This window comes from Microtus ochrogaster, unplaced genomic scaffold (assembly GCF_000317375.1).
Source record: "Microtus ochrogaster isolate Prairie Vole_2 unplaced genomic scaffold, MicOch1.0 UNK81, whole genome shotgun sequence".
Lineage (NCBI taxonomy): Eukaryota > Metazoa > Chordata > Mammalia > Rodentia > Cricetidae > Microtus > Microtus ochrogaster.
Window position 1 is genome coordinate 663,144 of NW_004949179.1, and position 20,704 is coordinate 683,847.

Below are 20,704 nucleotides of genomic sequence, written 5' to 3' on the forward strand. Positions count from 1 at the left end.
ACAAGAGACAGGCTCCAAAACTACAGAGAAACCCTGCCTCGAAAAAAAAAATGTGGTCTTGATATGTAGTCTAGGCTAACTAGCCTTAAGTTTTCAATTCCCTGCGTCAGCTTCCCCATATGCTGGGAGGCATAGTGTCACTACTTATCTGAGTTTCTGTAGCTCTCACTACATCAAGTAACCCACCATGTGTAAATTACCCTGCTTTGTCCGCAGGGGCTTTCACTGCTTTGTAGTAAAGGTTTCTGAAACAGAGCTGGACATGTGTCTTTGGCAGCCTCTGCACTGAGTACACAGTTGTGTGACCAGCCATAGACCATGGCCCACTAGAATTGCCTGGCTGCTTTAGCTAGTGTACCCCATTCCTACAACAAACACACAATGCTCCTTGACCTTGGCATGGTGGGACAGGCCTGTCACCCTAGCCTGGGAGCCAAGAGAGACAGGATGGCTACAAGCTTGAGGCTAGCCTGGGTACTGAATGGCAAGAGCTTGACTCCGAAAACAAGAGGGGATACTGGAGAGATGGCTCAGCAGTTAAGAGCACTGGCTGCTCACATGGCTGCTCACAACTGTAACTCCATGGGTATCAGATATACAAGTAGTCCCCAGACACACATGTAGACATAAAATAAACCTAAATTCAGTCCCTATGACCCACATGGTAGAGGAGAAGACAGACACCCTCAAGCTTTCTTCTAACTGCCCCCAGCTCCATGATAGGCACGCTTGCTTTCACAAATCAGTTAATTTTTTTATTTGATTGGGTTGGGATTTTTGTTTGCTTGGTTTTTTTTTTTATTTACTTATTTATTATGCATACAGTATTCTGTCTGTGTGTATTGCAGGCCAGAAGAGGGCACCAGACCCCATTACAGATGGTTGTGAGCCACCATGTGGTTGCTGGGAATTGAACTCAGGACCTTTGGAAGAGCAGGCAATACTCTTAACCTCTGAGCCATCTCTCCAGCCCCCTGTTTGCTTGGTTTGTTTTTGTTTTAGAGCCACGGTTTCCTTGTGTAGCCCTGGCTGTCCTAGAACTTGCTTTATAGATCACGCTGGCCTCTAACTCACTGAGATCCACCTGTCTCTGCTTTCCCAGTGTTGGAATTAAAAGTGTGTGCCACCACTGCCCAGCCCTTGGTTGTTTTGTTGTTTTTTTTTTTTTTTTATCCTCTGCAGCTTCTGTTTTATCATAGGCAGGGGCAATATTTTATCCTATGTTTACCTATGTTAATTTTTCTACTCTATCATAATCTCTTACTATATTTATTAAAAAACCCTCAATAATCAAAATTCTATTTAAACTAACACTATTATTGTATAAAATCATCGCTTCAGTTAAACAGTACTACTTTAGAGGAAATCATCTTTATAATAATCTACAGGTAAAAATGCCCAGTAGAATGTATATTTCCAGGAGATGATCATATTTCATTAAAGACACTGGAGCGCTCCCTATGCCCATTCACACTATGCCCAGACACCAGAGAAAAATAGTGGCGGCAAACATGCAAAGACACAGCAGCAGCAGCAGGAAACATTCTGGGGCAAAGCTCTCTGGAACGTTGTCTATTCGAGATTTACCCATCAGGGTTTTGTTTCCTGGTGGGCCAATCCCCATCTGCTACTCCTCTGACATGGCCACCAGCACCAGCCTATCTCCAGGTTCAATGAATGAGATGGTCTCAAGGACTAAAGGTAAAGAGTGACAGGATAAGACACCCAGCATCCTTTGGCCTCCCCATTTAGGCACATATGAACACGTACCAGATATATTTACATGCACATAGATAGTGCTGCACATGACAAACCCCGCTTATCTGTGGGTATTGGGATTGTCATAGTTGTACAGTAAGCGCTCTCAACTACTGAGCCATCTTTTCAGCCCCATCGATGGTGTTTGGGTGTTTTGTGTGTGTGTGTTTACATATGTATGAGTGTATTATATGAGTATGTGGTATATAAGGGAATGTACAGGCCAGAGGAGGACATTAGCTGTCCTGTCTATCACTCTCGATCTTATTCCCTTGAGACAGCGTCTCTCACGAAACCTGGAATTAGGCTGCTGGCCAGCAAGCTCCAGCCATCCTCCAGTTGCCACCTCCTGTAGCACTGGGGTTAGACACTCGTTGTTACACGTAGCTCTTTATTTGGGTGTTGGGGATCTGAACTTGGGTCCTCATGCGTACACAGCTATTGAGCCATCTCTGTAACCCCAGGGTTTGTTGTTTGTTTTGAAACAGTCTTACTATGTTGTCCAGGCTGTTTGGAAATTCTTGGGGTCAGACAGTCCTCCTGCTTGACCTCCTGAGAAGCTGTGGCCACAGGGACACAATGGCACCTCTGTCTCTTGCTACGTCTCATTTGCACCTGTTTTCTGGGTTAATACTCAAGCCGTCAGGCTTAAAGCAGCCTGTATACAGTGGTAGCGGGTCATTGCTTACCCAGCTCCTTCCTGAGCTTCCTTCCACCTCACTCCGTGTACAACCAAGGGACTCACTACTCATGGCTAGAGCAGGACATCTTTCAGAAGGACTTTTTGGTTTGTCAAGGCAGGGTTTCTCTGTAGCTTTGGGGCCTGTCCTGGAACTAGTTCTTGTAGACCAGGCTGGCCGTGAACTCACAGAGATCCTCCTGCCTCTGCCTCCTGAGTGCTGGGATTAAAGGTGTGCACCATCACCACCCAACTCAGAAGGACATTTTCTGTTTCACCCAGGTTTCCATCTTTTCAACACCAGAGTCCCATGATTGAAGGTTCCAGTTGATGATGGCTTGGGCTTTTATGCTGCCCTCTCGTTCACTGTCCTGGTCTCCAGGCCTGAGTGGTCCACCGGTTTTTACAACATACATTCTGTGTATTGCAGCAGTCCCCCAGCGGGCGGATCACAGGGTGGTGGACACCATTGACCAGCTTGTCATGCGTGTCATCCAAGGCAGGCTGTCACCCAGGGAGAGAACACTACTTCTGCAGGACCCTGCTTACTGGTAGGCATGTTTATTTTGTCTTTTTTTTATGACATGTTCTTATTTAAAGAAAATATATGTTTTGCCTACATGTATATCTGTATACCATGTTCATACCGTGTCTAAAGAGGCCAGAGAGGGTGTCAGATACTCAGGAACTGGAGTTAGGAAGTTTGAACTGCCATTTTGAACTGGGTGTTGTTAATTGAAGCTGGGTTCTCTAGAAACACCAAGTACAGCTGAGATATCTCTCCAGCCTCTATTTTATTTTTTGTTTGGTTTGGTTTTGATTTGGTTTGTTTGTTTGTTTTCTGAGACAGGGTTTCTCTATAGCTTTGGAGCCTGTTCTGGAACTAGCTATTATAGACCAGGCTGGCCTCGAACTCACAGAGATCCTTCTGCCTCTGCCTCCTGAGTGCTGGGATTAAAGGCGTGAACCAACACCACCCAGCCTTTTTACTTATTTTTTAATTGTAGCAGATGGGGTCTTACATTGTGGCCCAAGCTCTGCTCAGACTTCTGGGCTGAGGGGATCCTTCTGCCCCAGCCCTGGTTGCTCAGTGGTATTTTGAACATTCTGTGACTCCACACTGGCTGTATGTGAGCTGCTCTGTGACCATTCTTGCTTTACATTGTGCATATAATCTGTTTACATATAGAAGCATTGTGCTTACATGATATGCAGCTGAAGTGAGCTGGAGCAGAAATCAAATGTGGGACTTTAGCTTCAGCCAGTTTTAAGCAGGGGAGGAGGCCACATGGCCTTAGATTCATGAGGAAAGCTGAGACAGCTTGGTAAGAAGGCACCCAAGGGACCTAGGGGTGACTTTACTGGAGGGACGTGGTCCTAAGAGGTCTGCCTCTGCCACATGGACACTGGGCATCGCCTAGCAGCTGATGATCACCACCAGAAGATTGGAAATAGGCATTGATTGAGAAAGCTAAGATTTGAGGGGAACCACTGTGAAGGAGAGGTGCCCATCTTGACGGACAGAGTAACAAGAGAGAAGATTTAGTGTAGGATATGCATGCATAGTGGGTACTCTCAAGTGGAGACAGCACCAGAACCATGAGACAGGAACTGCTATTAATGGCCCAGAACCTAGTTAGGGTACAGTTCACTTAGTGATCTCTCTGGGCCTACATGCAGGGACATACCTGATACATGCCTAGCCTCTGGCTTCTCCTAGCTGTGGAAGGAGATTCCACAATCCCTTATTTGTATTTTTATTTATTTATTTATTATGCAATATTCTGTCTCTGTGTATGCCTGCAAGTCAGAAGAGGGCACCAGACCCCATTACAGATGGTTGTGAGCCACCATGTGGTTGCTGGGAACTGAACTCAGAACCTTTGGAAGAGCAGGCAATGCTCTTAACCTCTGAGCCATCTCTCCAGCCCCACTTTCTTGTATTCTTGACTCTAAAACCAGAACCATGTGGCTGAAACTGCCAAGTTTTTGTGCTTGCTGGTACTGAAATATGGCTCCTTGGTTCAAATACATTTTCATCAGCTTTCTGTTTTCAGTGGTGTCCTCCCCTGCTTAAACCTTTTTTTAATTCCTTTTCATAAGTTGATTTCCTCACAGCCTAAATGTAGCTGTCCTAGAACTTACTCTGTAAACTAGACTGGCTTCAAACTCAGAGATCTCCTGGCCTCTGCCTCCCCAGTGCTGGAATTAAAGGTGAGCAATATTACAACTGACCCTAACTTTCCTTTAATTTTGTTTTACAAGTTGGAAGCTTAGTTGAGTGGGGTCTGACCCTTAGTTCATCATTCCCTTTAAACTTTTTCTGTTTTGTTTTGGTATTTTGAGACAGGGTTCTTCTGTAGCTCTTGGGACCTGTGGATCTGTCCTAGAACTTGCTCTGTAGACCAGGCTGGCCTCGAACTCACAGAGATCCACCTGCCACTGCCTCCTGAGTGCTGGGATTAAAAACATGTGCCACCACCACCCGGTCTTTTAAACTTTTATCTCCTTGAACGCAGGACTTAGCGCCATTGTGCTTCTTGGTGCTCCTTTTCCTCAAACTGTTAAGTTTGCATGTTCCATTACAGAGCTGCATGAGAGTGAGCACCAATAACCACAGGACGCAGTCATAGCCTCTGCCAAAGCCATTAATCCAAAACTCTTCAATTCAGCCTCTGGTAGATTTTTTGACAAGAGCAGAAGGCAGCCACATTTTTCACCAAAATATCACAGGCGCAATCTCTGGGCCACTTAGTAATAATCTTCCCCTCTGAAACTTCTTGAGCCAGACCATCCTACATCTGTCTTCAATGCTTCTACTAGTCTGTCTCATTAAGTCCTGCTTAAAGCATTCAATTGCTTTCCTAATCAAGGTCCCAAAATCCCTTTCCTACCAATAAGCAGCATGATCAGACCATCATATCAATACCCTACTCCTGGTGCCAGCTTCTGTCTTAGTCAGTGTTCTATTGCTGTGAAGAGACACCATGACCATCCCAACACTTTTTTCATTGTGGTTGTTTTGGTTTTTTGTTTTTCGAGACAAGTTTTCTTTGGAACCTGTCCTGGAACTTGCTCTGTAGACCAGCCTGTCCTCAAAATCAAAGAGATCCACCTGTCTCTGCCTCCCGAATGCTCAGATTAAAGAGATACGCCACCACTGCCTGGCTGACCACACTAACTCTTATAAAAGAAAACACTTAATTGGGGCTGGCTTAAAGCTTCAGGGATTTAGTCTAGTCCATTGTCATCATGGCAGGAAGCATGGCAGTGTGTGGGCAGACGTGATGCTGGAGAAGGAGCTGAGAGTTCTGCATCCTGATCCACAGGCAGCAGGAAGAAATTGCCACGGAATCGGCCTCGAGATTTTGGTTTTATTTTGTTTTTGTTTTTTTTTAATTATTTATTTATTATGTATACAATATTCTGTCTGTGTGTATGCCTGATGGCCAGAAGAGGGCCCCAGACCCCATTACAGATGGTTGTGAGCCACCATGTGGTTGCTGGGAACTGAACTCAGGACCTTTGGAAGAGCAGGCAATGCTCTTTACCTCTGAGCCATCTCTCCAGCCCCTGCCTTGAGATTTTGAAACCTCAAAGTCCACTTGTAGTGACATACCTCCAAATTCACATCTCCTAATCCTTCTCAAGCAGTGCCACTCCCTGCTGATAAAACATTCAACTGTGTGAATCTTTGGGAGCCATTATTTAAGCCACCACACAGTACTTAATGACAGTTACCACATTTTCTTCTTTCTGTAGAGTAACACTGGGATGGACCCATAGTGGCCTCACACGCTGGGCAAATGATCTACCCCTGAGCCACACTCAAGCTTGGTGTTTTGTTCTCGTTTTTGTTTTTCTTGATGGACTCTCACTCTCCTCAAGTCTGGCTCAGCTGACCTTGAACTCTGGCTGTCCTCCTGCTTTAGTGCTGGGGTGGCAGGTGAGAAGCACACACAGGTGTCTAGCCTATGCTCTCTGTTGCTGCCTCTCACATGACTTCTAACTTGTAATGGCAGTAGGGCTTTGCCAATGGTTCCCTCAGCATTTGGGAAACTCCCAATCGCTGTTCTAGGGCTCTTCAGTTGTCACCTCCAATATCAGCAAAGGGTTGGTCCAGACCTCTGGATACTAAAGTCTGGCTGTTCAGCGCTCTATGCAGAATAGTGTACTGCCTGCATGAAACACATCTCCAGCACATGGTTTTACTTTGATTTTTGAGAGTCTGTGTAGTCTGGGCTTTTCTGGAACTTGAGATCCTTCTGCCTCAGCCATCCCAGGTGTGCCACCTCATCCACCCTTCTGGGTGCTTCAGCTTACTGGAAACACCGGAGACAGTGTGACTGTGTCCATAGCTGTTGGACTACATTGATAAGGGGCAAAAGTGACGGGAGTTCGTTCTCTTTCTATGTTACAGCCAGGCTTAGTTGACCCCCAAGCAGCATACCTTCTCGGTGTCGAGGAACCTGTGATAGTTGTTTGTGTGTGTGTTTATTATTGTGCTTTGTTTTTGTTTTATGAACTGTTGAATGCCTGTCAGGTGTTCCGTGCTGTATGGGACAATCAAAGAAAAAGGATCACTCCAGAAAGTAGTTAAGGCTCTGTGGCAGCAGGGAGGGACAGTTTTGAATAGCTGAACCTCAAACACTGTCCAGAAGCACACTTATGATGGTTATACAAAGGTGGTTTTATGGGCAGAAGTTCCTCATACCAAAGCCCACTGATCTAATACCTTTTCTGAAGGAAAGCATCATACCCCTGCAGCTTCAGTCCTTCCTGTGTGCGCTATTTGCAAGGTTCTCCAGGTGTGCCAGGATACTCTTGTGACCAAAGTCATGCAAAGGCTATAAAACTTCTTCAGAAAAACTTTATAGATAACAGAAAACAACCACCATCTTCTATAATGTTTTCTTCAAGATCTAGGTACTTCTAGAAATAAACTATTTCATTTGTTTACCCTAGATACCATGATTTTACTAGAGTTCCACTACAAATGCCAGATCAAACTGGAGGACACAGGCTCCCGTTCTGTTGTTTCACATCCAGCAGAGATTTGACACCCTGTACGTGAGGGAGGCAGTAAGGTGACCACCGCAGCCTAGTGTGTTCAGCTGTCCCTAGGGCATCAGACTCTCCTCAGTCTTGCCACGCCTGCCTCACTGGCACACAGAAAACTCTGGAAGCACTTGACTACCTAGCCATGTGAAGGGTGCTCCTCTGCCTGCCTTGCAGCTCCTGCTCTGAGCTGACCAAAGTCAAGAAAGAACCAACCAATTCTCACTTACACACCTTTAATCCCAGTCAGTACTCAGGAGGCAGAGGATGGTGGATCTAAGTGACTTTGAGGCCAGCCTGGGCTACAAACAAATAAAAAGATAATGGCTTCTTTTGTAGTCCAGACTGGCCTTAAATTCTCTGCAGTCTTCCTGCTTCAGCCTCCCCAGTGTTAGGATTAAGAATAAACCAGGTGGATCAAAGCTTTTGACTTTCTTTTTTTTTTTTTTTTTTTTTTTTTTTTTCAAAAAATCAATTCAACTTTTTATATTTTTTTTCTTTTTTTTTTATTTATTTATTAAGGATTTCTGCCCCCTCCCCAACTTTTGACTTTCTTGAGGCACCTGGACAACAGAGGGCTGCAGGCGCCACACTTAGGAGGGCAGCTATGCCTTGCTGAGCACAGTACTGCTCTCACGGTACCCTGCTTGTGTCTGTTTGTCAGGTTTCTGTCTGATGAGAACAGCCTGGAATATAAGTACTACAAATTGAAGTTGGCAGAGTCACAACGACTAAACCACAGCTGGCCCATCGTGGAACGGAAGCCAACACCAGCACAGTGCGCAGTGCGTGCTATGCTGTATGCACAAGCTGTGCGGAGTCTCAAGCGTAGACTCCTCCCGTGGCAGCGCAGGCGGCTGCTTCGCTCTCAGGGTCCTCGAGGCCTGAAGGCCAAGAAAGCTGCCACTGCCCAGCATACATCCCTGTCCTCAGGCACTCAGCAGAGGCACCGTGGCCGCCAGACTGCAGGAGGCTCCTTACAGGTAAAGCCACCACCACGGGACTCAAGTGATGCTGCCCAGGACTGCCTACCAGAGCCTGCCAAACCCCATCCTCAGCCCTCCTGCCCTGGAGCCTTGGGCCCGTCTCCTCGGCCAACAGCAGGGGATGACTCGGGAGCCCTGCCGTCCTCTTCTCCCTGCCCCTCTGCTGATGGTAGGTGCTCACCTTACCCCTCCTGTCACCATGCTCATCTGGGTTCCTTGGGATGGTGGGTGGGGGTGCCAGGTGCTCAGGAATCAAGGCCAGGTGGCAGGCTGGAGTAGCCAAAAGAACAACAGTATGGGCACTTGGCCATGCTGTCCTTGATGTTACTCCTGAGCCCCAACTCCTTGATCCAGGTGACAAAGTGCTGTCCAGCTACTTGCTGGGTCTCGCACCACAATTACCCTTGTGCCAGAGTTCACTGAGGCAAAAGTTTTGTGGAAAAGGACAGAGTTTTCAGAGAACCAGCACACACGCTCTTGATGTTTTGCTTATTTTTTGGATGTGTTTGTGAACTTTTTGAGACAGGATCTCTCCATATAGGTCTGGACCTCACTATGTAGACCACACTGGCCTCAAACTCAAAGAGCTCTCCCTGCCTCTGCTTTCAAGTGCTGAGATTAAAGGCATATGCCACAATGGCCTTCAAGAGCTTACTTTGAGATAGCCCTAATTGGGACTGGACTGGAACTTACAGCCACTGACCTGCTGCATCCTTGTCCCTCTGCCTGGTCTCTACTACATTTTCATCTTGTCTAGGCTGGTTACAACAACTAGCCCAACACTCACACTACATGAAACTGGCTGTTGTGGGGTACACCTGTCATCCCAGCAGGTATGACCTGGGCTTCAAGGTCAGCCGCACCTATGTGAGACCTTGTCTCTTATAATAATCATGATAATGATAACAATAATAATCTGCAGAAATACTTCTATATTATTTATGAGGGATTAAGAATGTGAGGAACGGGGGCTGGAGAGATGGCTCAGAGGTTAAGAGCACTTCCTGCTCTTCCAAAGGTCCTGAGTTCAATTCCCAGCAACCACATGGTGGCTCACAGCCATCTGTAATGGGGTCTGGGGCCCTCTTCTGGTCTGGTGGCATACATGCAGATAGAACACTGTATACATAATAAATAAATAAATCTTTTAAAAAAAGAATGTGAGGAACGGATAGAGGCAGTTGCTAAGTGACTTCATTGGTTTGTGTTCAGCAATGCTGGCCATTGAGTGCAGGGCCACAGGCCTACTAGGCAAACATCCCCAAGCTGTACCCCGAGACCATTGCAGGTATTTTCAACCTGGTCTGGTCAAATCTACAGGTGCAGGGCCCATGCAGCCCAAGACCCCCATGGTGTTTCCTTGGATGCCTTCTGTGTCACTCTGCCCCTGCCCAAGTTTGAGGTTAATGATGGCCCATGTGGTCACCAGCAGCTTACCTGTCCTCTGCCCAGTGCTAAATAGCTTTCAGTGGAACACGTGCAGACGGCACAGTGCCCAAGCCATGTTTCTCTGCTCCTGGCTACTCCAGCAGTGTCCTGAGCTGCTGGCAGGGCGTCTGCTGACCTGAGCTTTGAGAGTTTGAACAACAGTTTGGCAGCCTGTTGGCTGATGTAATGAGGATGACAGCCAGCCCAAGTGTCCATGGGACTGCTGGTGCTTCTGCCACAGTCTGCCTGTTGACTAATTGGAACAAGGAGAGGACCCCAGAGTCATGTGGTGCAGGGAAGGATCAAGGGGAGGTGGCTTGACTCAATCTAAGAGCCACAACCACTGCTTTGTTTTGTAGTGGATCCAAAGACCATGGAGACTGCTGAGAAGTTGGCCAGATTTGTGGCTCAGGTGGGCCCTGAGATTGAGCAGTTCAGCATAGAGAACAGCACCGACAACCCTGACCTATGGTATGTGCCTTGTACCCACACAATCCGCCCCCACCCCCACCCCCAGCCACACACTGAGCCGACAGGATGGACTTACATCTTCAGCTGAGCCTGGCTCAGCACTGGCATCCTGTGGGTCAGCCTTCACCTAGATCACCAGGAGACCCGTTGCCCTCTTGTCCCTCGTCCTCACACAAAGACTGGGTACATACACCAGCAGCATTTGTGCATGTGCCTCACCACAGGTTGTCAGAGAAAACTCCAGAAATCAGCCCTGAAGAGCCCCAGCTGCTGAGGGAACACTAACCTAGTTAGTGGTGGAAGGCCTCTATGATGGAGGTTCTCCTGGGCTCTTCCAGAGACCCTGTGAGATCTCCCAACCTCCACTGTACCCATGTGTTCCCAGGACCAAGCCTGGCACTTGGCTTTCCTCCTGCTTGTTGGAGAGCTATGTCATGGTCTGACTGAAAATGCAGTTGAATGTTTGCTGGGTGCAGGAGGCCTGAGTCTATTCATGGTGCTGCACTGGGGTGTAGTTGGAAACATGCAGGTTTGGGCCAGAGCTGGAGCTCAGATGGTAGACTTCTTGCCTGGCATGCACAGAGCCCTGGTGTATGTTCTCAACACCGGGTAAGCTACATGAAGTCGCACAGTAGTCTTGCTAGCTCTTGGAAGATGGAGGCGGAAAGTTCAAGGTCATTCTTGATCCATAGGGAATTTGAGGTCCTGCTTCAAAAAGCACAGAACAGAAGGATGGACAGAAGGTAGACAGGCTGGCTTATATATCTTTAAGAATTTACAAGTCCTGTGCAAAGAAAGCATGCTGCTCTGGCTGCCTGGGCCTGGTATGTACATGCTGTGTCCTGCACGCCTCAACCCTGACCCTTGACTCTTTTGCTTAGACTGACTCCTCCCTGGAGACCTGGGGTGCCATGCTGCTGGCCTGTGCTGACCGATACTTTGTATCAGCCCTTTACTTGGGCTTTTTTTCTATTTCAGTATAGATGACAGTTTGAAAAGAACATTCTCTATTCTGGCACTCTGGCTCCTGCACAGCAAACACTCCTATCCACTGAGCCCCATACCCAGACCCCAGTGGGATCTGTTTGTTTTTACGTTGTTTATTTACTCTGTGGCTGATGAGTGCATGCCACGGTTGAAGTGTAGAGGTCAGAGGACAGCTTGCGGGAGTTGTTCTCTTCTTTGACCATGTGTGTCCAGGGATCAAATTCAGGTTGTCAAGGCTTGGAGGCAGGGAGTGCCATGTTGCTGGTCCCCATATTTGAATTTGTGGGGAAATGGTAAGGGGAGAAGTTTGAGTTTTGCTTTTGAGACAGGGTCTTTACTGTACAGCCTTGGCTGGCTGGAACTCACTGTTAGACCAGCTGACCTCAGAATCACAGAGGTCCACCTGCCTCTGCATCCTGAGTGCTGGGATTAAATGTGTACAGCATTATGCCCAGCTGAAAGTTTGGTTTGGTTTGGTTTTGGGTTTTTTGAGATGGGGTTTCTCTATGTAGCTTTGTAGACCAAGTTGGCCTCAAACTCATCCACCTGCCTCTTCCTCCTGAATGCTGGGATTAAAGGTGTGCGCACTACGCCTGGCCCAGGTGTAATTTTTAATCCATTTTGTTCTAAAATAAAAAAGTCTGATTTTCCCACTTACGCTTCTCAGCAACCAGAAGCCATCTTGTGTGTGCATCTGTCATTGCCCCCATTGCATAGCCCAGTGCCAAACGCTGGCTCAGCTGCTCTTGCCCAGCACTGCAAAAAATGTCTCCAGGCCTCTTCAGTTGGGGGCGGGGGAGATCAGGACCCCTCCCACAGGGTATTTAAGATAGCTCCCAAAGGAGAATCAGGCTGTCTCTGTTCCTTCCTCCTGGTGGTCAGCAATCCCATTAAACCTGGATATTTTTTTAATTTGGCTAGTTGTGATTTGGCATGATTGGGATTTTTACGTCGGCAGAAAGCTCGCTTTAGGAAAAATTCCTAACAAGGCCTCTCTCCTTTTCCCACCTGTGCGTGTGTCCTCCTGACTGACTTTGAGTCCCTCACCAGCCCACAGTGTCAGTCATGATACTCTTTTAACAAGGCTGTCCAATAACCATGTGTCTGTGCTCATGAGGGGAACCTCCCTCGGGACCTGTGCTAGGTCCTGCCCCTCCCCCGTGTCAGGAAACTGCACAAATAACATACAGGAGGGTGGTTGATTTGGGGTCATGGCTTCTGAGATAACAGTTTGTGATCAATCTGGCTTCACTTCTCCCAGTTAGTGGCAAGGCCAAGAGGCACAGCAGGCTTCTGGAGGCCAGGGAGCAGAAGAGCCTATGATGTGCTACCAGCAGCCTTCCTTCTCCTTCTGTTCCATCTGAGTCCCCCGTGGCTGGTGGTGCACACGCTCTGCAGCAGGCTTTTTCCACCTGCTGCCCCACAGCCATTCAGCTCTGCCCCCCAAGCCAAGCTGACAGTCGCCCTGTGCCTTCCCACTGCTTCTGCCTGCCAGCTCTCACATCCACATTCACTGTCATTGCCAATCACTTTGTACTTGTTAGAGTGTGTGCCTGTGTGGTATTATGTGTGTATGTCCATGGGGGTTGGTATATTTTTCTGTATGGACAAACAAGCCGGAGGTTGACGCTGGGATGTCCTTCCCCAATTGCCTTTCCACCTTGGCTTTTTGATTTTTAAGATTTATCTCTTTTAAAAAGAGTGTGTGTGACCATGCGTGTGCATGCGCACAGTTATGTAGGTCGGAGGAAACAGTCTGAGCAGACTATTTGCCCTGGGAACCAAATTCAATTCTCAGGCACTTGTGTAGCAAGTGTTTTTACAGGCTGAGCTGCCTCGCAAATTTTTTTTTTTTTTTGAGGTTCTTGGGATGGAATGGGGGTGGAGGCTCATGAATGTTGCATGAGCATCCTGTCTTGATGAACTTCAGGGAAGAAGATTATTAGATTCACCTAGTCCTAATCCTCAACGGTCTGTCTCCCATTAGGCGGGCTGTGAAGCCAAAGCATGGCCATGCAGAGATCATGTCCTGCTGCTGCCTCTGTGCTCTGCAGCAATGCGTTTTATCCTCAGGTTCCTGCACGACCAGAGCAGCTCAGCCTTCAAATTCTACCGGGAGAAGGTGCTGGAACTGTGCCCATCCATTTCCTTCCAGTCTACTGGTGAGGTGGGGAACTCAGTGCAGAGCCCCACAACTCGAAAGGAGGGTGAGGGTGAACTGGAAGAGGGGCGTTCCCAGCAGGAGGCTACACTGGAGGGCCCTGAGGTACTGCCTGAGGAGGAAGAAGATGACGAGGAGGACGAGGAGGATGAGGGCAGAGAGGAGGCCTGTACCCTCAGACCACAGGCAAGAACTGCCAAGTGTCCAGGCTCTGAGGGCAGCTCCCCCACTGACAGCATTCCTGGAGAGGGGTCTAGGGAAGACCAGGCCAGCACCCCTGGCCTCTCACAGGCCTCCTCTGGCAGCTGCTTCCCCAGGAAGAGAATCAGCAGCAAGTCACTGAAAGTCGGCATGATTCCTGCCCCCAAGAGGGTGTGTCTCATCCAGGAGTCAAAGGGTAAGTGTCCCCAGAGTCCTGTGAGGGAGGAGGTAGCACTCCCAGGGACCATTCCAGATGTGCCAGTGGCAGCCAGTCACCCTGCTTCCTCCTAACGCCTGCTGGCCTGTGTGTAAAGATGGTTCCTAAGTGCCTGGCATAGTGCATGGGGTTTTTTGCTCTCAGGGCTTAGGATTTGAGTGTCTTTTTGGATTTTGTTTACTTTGAGACAGAACATACGTGTGTGGCCTGTGCTGGCCACCCAGCTCCTCCCACCCAGCTCCTCCCACCCAGCTCCCACAAGGTTAGACTGCAGGTGTGCTACCACAATCAAGTTCTCCTTGGTGTGTAATGTTGGCAGGGGAGCCCAGCTAGGCCATGGCTGCAGGGCCCTGAACCTATGCTTTGATTTGAAAGTATTTTTAAGCCGGGTGGTGGTGGCGCATGCCTTTAATCCCAGCACTCAGGAGGCAGAGGCAGGCGGATCTCTGTGAGTTCGAGACCAGCCTGGTCTACAAGAGCTAGTTCCAGGACAGGCTCCAAAACCAAAAAAAAACCCTGTCTCAAAAAACCAAAAAAAAAAAAAAAAAAAAAAAAAAAGTATTTTTAACCATTGTGTATTGCCCTCCCAGGTGTTAGCTCAAGACCCACATGTCCAGTAAGAAGAGCTTACAAAGGGCCCCTTCTCTTCTGCTGGGCTCTGTCACCACTGAGCTCTGCTAGACGCTCATCCCACCCCTTCCCATCTTGAGACACACCTAGCTTCTGAGTCCCCAAAGGTTCCCATACCTGTAGTGAAGGTGGGAGGACTGCAGCCATTGGACCTTACTGTCCTTGGATACACTTTATGTGTCCCTAGCACTGTTAGTGGATGGCCATTAGCCCAACTGTGACCCTTGTGTCCTGTATCTTGGTTCATGGGGGAGTTGAACCATGCTTCTTGCCAGGAAGTATGTCTGTCTTACCTCAAATGCCTTAGTTCCCTGGGCATTAGTTAGCAGCTCTGCATTGTCTTCAGTGACTTCCATGATGAGCATTTGGTACTCTCCTGAGTTGAGTTCTCAACTGATAGTTAGGATTCCTGAAACTGCCCCTCTGGTGTCCTCTTGATGGAACTAGAAGGATGCAGTACTGATGTGACTTGCCTGCTGCAAAAGAGTTCCTGTGGCTGTGTGAAATAGCCCAAGCAGTAGATCCTGTGCAGGCCAGCACTCTTATATCACAGCCATATACAGCCCAGCTCAGCAGACAGAATGTTGGAGAGCTGGAGGTGGGAAGGGAGCCAGCAGCTGACTGATGTGGGCTGTGTCTTCACCAGACACCATTTCTTTCTGTCTCTAAGGACATGGGCCAATGTTCACTGTGGACAGCTCTCTCCTTTTGTCTTCCAGTCCATGAACCAGTTCGAATCGCCTACGACAGGCCTCGAGGTCGTCCCATAGCCAAAAAGAAGGTGTGTGTGACTGCACAGTGACACTCCCTAGCCCCTGCAGGAGCACGATCGGATTGGTACACTTGGTGCTGCTTGTGATGAACCTTCAGACACTTTACAGAGCTGGGTGTAGAGCATGCCCTTGTGTCCCAGGTGTTCAGGTAGCTTGAGGCAGGATGGTTACTTATGTACAGGAATTCCAGGCTGGCCCAGGCATCACAGCAAGCCCCATCCCCAAGACAGCAGCCAGGCATGGATATGCCTGTGTCCCTGCCTCCAGGAGGCTGGGCTGGAGACGCCCGATTCAGCCCTACAATATAAACTGTGCAGTACACAGGAAAGCAGTGATTGGTCCACTCACTGGAGAGGCCACTCGTCCTCACAGGTCTCTTGCTCAATCTTTCCTGCTGAGCCTTTGGCCTGGTTATTGCCCTCCTCACAGGGTTTCCCTCACAGGCTCAGCACAGGGCAGCAGCATGCCGTACCACTGCCAGGTGCCAGTTCTGACCCTGGGGTAAGGGATCTGGCTTCAAGAAGTCCCACCCCCAGGGATGTTACAGGGAAGCTGGAGGTGAGTGGGGCTCACCATCCCAGGCATCTGGGGTTAGGAGAGCATTTGGGGATCCAGTGTGTGCTGGAGCAGACTGGTCCACCCACCCCTGCCTCTTTCTCTTCAGAAACCCAAGGACCTGGAGTTTGCCCAGCAGAAGCTGACAGACAAGAACCTGGGCTTCCAGATGCTGCAGAAGATGGGCTGGAAGGAAGGCCATGGCCTGGGCTCCCTTGGGAAGGGCATCCGTGAGCCCGTCAGCATGTATGGCATGGCTGGTGGGGGGACCCTGGGTGGCTTGTGTTGGGGCTAAGCCACAATGTACATACAGCTGGGTCATTGTTTTTAATTAGCTGCTCATTTGGGTGTACAGATATGGCCAACTCCTTCCTCTATAGATCTGGACAGCTTTTTGACCTGATGTTCATGGCCTTGGAATCTAAGCAGCATTTCTGGTAGTTATGGCACAGGTGTTTATAGAAGCCATTACAGGCTGCCAAGGTGGGGACACAGATCTTCAACTCCTCTGTTTGTATATCCAGAGGGCATGTTCCTCAGTGCCAGTACACCCCTGCATCAGGCATCTTCTTGTGTCAGGCAACAAACCCATGGAAGGCTCCAGTCAGGCCTGGCACTCATCTGTGACCCTAACTCTTGGGATGCTGAGGCAGGAAGGGGATTGTGAGTTCCAGGCCATGTTCGCATGAGCTAGTAGCCTTAGTTTTTCTTTTTCTTTTCCACTGTGGTTTGTGACTTGTGTTTTTCTTGTTTGATTTTTGCTATGCTAGGGAGAGAGCCCTGGGCCTTACCATCCATGGCAAGCACTTTGTCACTGAGCCATGCCCCGGCCCTATGACTGTTTCCTTTCTAGGTCCCATGACCCTGTGCACCCACCCTTGACTGTTGTCTTTTCTCTGCAGGGGGACTCTCTCAGAAGGAGAGGGCCTGGGGGCTGACAGGCCGGAGCAGAAAGAAGACACGTTTGATGTCTTCCGCCAACGCATGATGCAGATGTACAGACACAAGCGAGCCAGCAAATAGGTGCGTGCCAGGACCCAAACCAGCACCTGATGCCATCAGAAAGAGTCTGAGTGAGACAAAGGACTTTTCCTGCCTGTGCCCTTCTTTCTGTCCAGGCATGCACAGGAGGAAACTTCCCTCCACAAAGGGGCTGCCTGCTGGTCCCAGGCTTCCCATCTCACCTCCAGTGCCTCCGCTGGGCTTTGAGCATGCTATCATGGGAGCAGGCCACCCTTGGCCCTGCCTGTTCTTGCTCAAGGTTTCTCTCAAAATTGACAGTCCCTTGCAGGGTCAAGCAGCCAGTACAGACTTGATGATTAATGACCTTGCCCAGCCTACATATTCCTTCCTGTGGACCTCCAGTGGTGTTCTTGTGAAGGCCTTAGGCCTACAGGCCTCATCCTTCCCACTCTTGCCCCACCCCCTTTTTAAACATTTACTGTGTGTCTATGTGAAGCAGGTGTGTTGAGGTGCCTGTGTGGAGGGCAGAGGACAACTTGTAAGTCAGTTTTCCTTCCACCATGTGGGACCCTGGGATTGAACTCAAGGCCTCAGGCTTGGTGTCAAGCACCTTTATCCACTGAGCCCTGTCGCCAGCCCTCATTCTTGGTTCTTGACCTTCTCTCCCACAATGCTCCAAACTCAGTTCTGAACAGCCATTCTCTTCCTGACTAGATCAGAGCCACTGGCGACAGAGATAAGCCTCGAAGCAGCCTTGCCCTTCCTGTACCCTGCCCTGGACGCCTGCAGCCTAAGCCTCGGTGTGTACTCGGCCAGCTCCACATCCCCGGGTCAGGTTCCACCAGGCCTTGACACTGCACCTGCAGCAACTGCTCTCAGGCACCCTTGCCTTCTAGCTTTTGACTCTGTCCTTCATCTTGTTCTTCTTTTGTAGGTAGCTCCTCAGCCTTAGTTAGTGCCCAGGGCCTGGCTCCCCTGCAAGTTCTCCACACAGCCCCACCTTCCAGAGAGAGCCCTGCCTTCTGTCTCCAGAGCTTATCTGGGCTCTAATGGAGAGGGAGCTCTGTGGATTCTTGCTTTTGAGCAATGGTGTCTCAGCTTCTGCAGACTTCTGAGAGCTCTGCAGGCTGAGGCAGGGGGATTAGGACAAGTTAAAGTCTAGCCTGGCTGTGTAGCAGGACCCTGTCTTGGGAGAGTTCTTAAAATCTTAGCCCCAGATGAATACAGTTTACATGCCCAGCACATGCTTGTCTCTGTTCCTGGGGAGTATATCCTGAGGAAAACCCCAGCCTGTGCACTTTTGGCCTTGGTGCAGCTCCCACAAGGCGGTGCTGTGACATTGCTGTGCTGTCTCCGTAGACTCTTTCTGGGCCTCTGGAAGGATGAGGCACTGCTCAGCTGCAATGAATGACTGTCTCAGAGCCCTCCTTGTGCCCAGCACTGCCCATGTCTGCCACCCCTGATCTGTGCTGATACTTTCGCTGGGGTCCAGCCTCCCACCATGGGGTCTGGTGTCAGCCATGAGCATAGCTGGAGGATCTTGTGTCATAATGCTCAGCTTCTGTTGCCCCACTGTGCCCCTTCTTCATAGCTGCTGCAGTCCCAGGCCCACCTGGCTCTCTTGTCTTGGCAACTCACAGGTCTTTGTAGCTATGAGGATCTTCACTGCAGCTGGGTCACAGTCTGACCATGAGCCAGTCTATAGGGTGGGAGAAGACAGGGCAGGGACCCAGGCTGCAGCTTCGTCCTCTGGTCTTTTCTTTCACTTTTCTAGCAGCTTCCATGTTGACTGTGGGTTGGAGCAGGACCCTGGCCCATGGTGGGCTCTGCAAGTGGAGCACACAGCTTGTCTCTCCAACTTCTCTCCAGGCATCTGCATTTTGTGCTGATCCATTGGGTCTTCAAGATGATTAAGGAATTGCGGGTATATGGCCCTGGTGCCAAGCAAGTCTCCTGTACTCCCGGAACTGAGACTGTCAGGGACCGCCTCCCGACCTGAGAAATGTCATTCTTGGGTTCTCTTCTGGGGACAGGGCAGGTGGTGGGGAGCGGGAGCACGTACCTCACACCTGTCTGTGAGCTGTCGTGACCCTCCTCACATACACCATGCTGTCCTCACTCTCCTAAGGCCACCTTGCTCTCCAGTCAGGCTGCTTTGTGGGCAGGGCTATGGAAGATACCTGATGCACATATGTGTGGCCTTATCCCTGTCACAGTGTTTCTCCTGTCATTCTAGTTCCAGGGTCACTTCCACAAGGGCCATGGATTCCAAAAGCTGTGCTGGCCTGGCTTGCCGTGGCTCTGGCATGCTCCTGTTCCTGGAAGTACTTGGTGAAGGTTGGTTCTGGTCCCTGCTAAAATGCAAAAGAACGCTGATGATGTCACACTTGGACGTTGTTGTGTTTGTGAGGATCTAAGATGTCATGGTGTTGTCATGTCAAGTGCTCAGAATAAATGAGGAGCAGACCCACTGCCCGGCCCGCCCTGCAGTCACTGAGGCCCCAGCGGGGAGGCATTGGGCCTCTGAGGTCAGCCTGAGTTATGTCATACTCTGTGTGGAAGAACAGGAGATGACTTAGATATAGTGGCTTATGTCTATAATCTCGGCACTAGGGAGACAGGCAGGAGGATATCCTGAGCCACAGAACAAAAAAGTCAGTCCTGTGAGGAGGGGACATGAAAGGTGACAGTGCAGACATAGGCCTGACAGGTAAAGGGCCTCTGTAGCGCTGATGACAGTTGTCTCCAGGTCCAGCCCTCATACAGACACTCCTAGGCATGACAGCAGTCTGTCAGCTGAGATTCAGTAACAAGTGTCCCTAGTTGTCTCCAGCCCTCGTGGTGAGTGCTTCCACCCTAATAACAGGCACCTCAGGCTTGATGACAGTCCAGGACCAATGAAGCTACTCCTGGACTTTATGACATCTACCCCAGGCCAGACACCGGCTGCTCCCCAGGCCCACTGTACTCTACAGGCCCTCATAAAATCCAAAGTCTCTGAGGGCCTGAGAGATGGCTCAGAGATTAAGAGCATTGACTGCTCCTGTAGAAGAACCTGGGTCAGTTCGCAGCACTCACATGGGCAGCTCATAGCTCCAGTTTTAAGGGATGTGACACCCTCATACAGACATAACATGCAAACAAAATACCGATGGACAAAATCAGTAAAAAGGAACAAAAAGTAAAAATTAAACACTGAGCAGTGGTGGCACGCACCATTAATCCCAGTACTCGCAGGCAGAGGCAGATGGCTCTCTTGAGTTTGAGGCCATCCTGTTCTGGAGAGTGAGTTCCAGAACAGCCAGGGCTACATGGAGAAACCCTGTCTCAACAGCACACTCTGGTAAAATAAAAATTAATATTTTCTTCAAGTGGGAAGAACCAGGGCACAATCAAAATCAAAGCAAAACTGAACTCCAACTGTGAACAACATCTTGTCCTGTGTCTGGGATCCACTCTTGGTCTGGGCTCCTCCGAAGGACTTGGGTCACTTCTTGGACTCTGCCCTCTGCAGCACACAACTCATCTAGGCTTCAGCTGACTTTCGCTCCACAGCTGCTGTGCTCTTCTCTTGTACCTGGGCTACACTGGGTCAATAGCTCTCTTAGTGCCAAACCTCAGCTTTCCTTGTCTTCAAAACCTGTACAACCTAGGTCTCACACCCAAGTTCAAGTGCAGGGGTCCACTGTCAGCCACCTCTGGAACACAGCCTAAGTGTGCTATAGGGTAACACTTCTCAGAAGATTTCACTCCAACAATGCTAGTCTTTTTTTTTTTTTCCAAGATGGTTTCACTGTGTAGCCCTTATTGAACCCAGCTGGCCTTGAATTCACAGAA

At 49.4% G+C, this 20,704-nt stretch overlaps 1 protein-coding gene across 9 annotated transcripts in view; it reads left to right on the top strand.

Annotated features, from left to right (window-relative positions):
- Sugp2 (SURP and G-patch domain containing 2) overlaps positions 1-19,338 on the top strand; it is a 29,837-nt gene extending 10,499 nt beyond the window's left edge. For 3 of the 9 annotated variants that reach the window (XM_026777718.1, XM_026777720.1, XM_026777719.1), the window contains 7 exons: positions 2,868-2,988; positions 8,160-8,650; positions 10,269-10,380; positions 13,441-13,925; positions 15,296-15,357; positions 16,014-16,150; positions 16,807-19,338. In XM_026777718.1, the coding sequence (XP_026633519.1) occupies positions 2,868-2,988; positions 8,160-8,650; positions 10,269-10,380; positions 13,441-13,925; positions 15,296-15,357; positions 16,014-16,150; positions 16,807-16,927 (1,529 nt within the window). In that variant the 3' untranslated portion in view covers positions 16,928-19,338. Of the gene's footprint in view, positions 1-2,867; positions 2,989-8,159; positions 8,651-10,268; positions 10,381-13,440; positions 13,926-15,295; positions 15,358-15,792; positions 15,908-16,013; positions 16,151-16,806 lie in introns of those variants that run through there. The other 6 variants (XR_003376661.1, XR_003376659.1, XR_003376660.1 and 3 more) reach the window with 6 other exon arrangements.
- Positions 19,339-20,704: the final 1,366 nt, after the last annotated feature.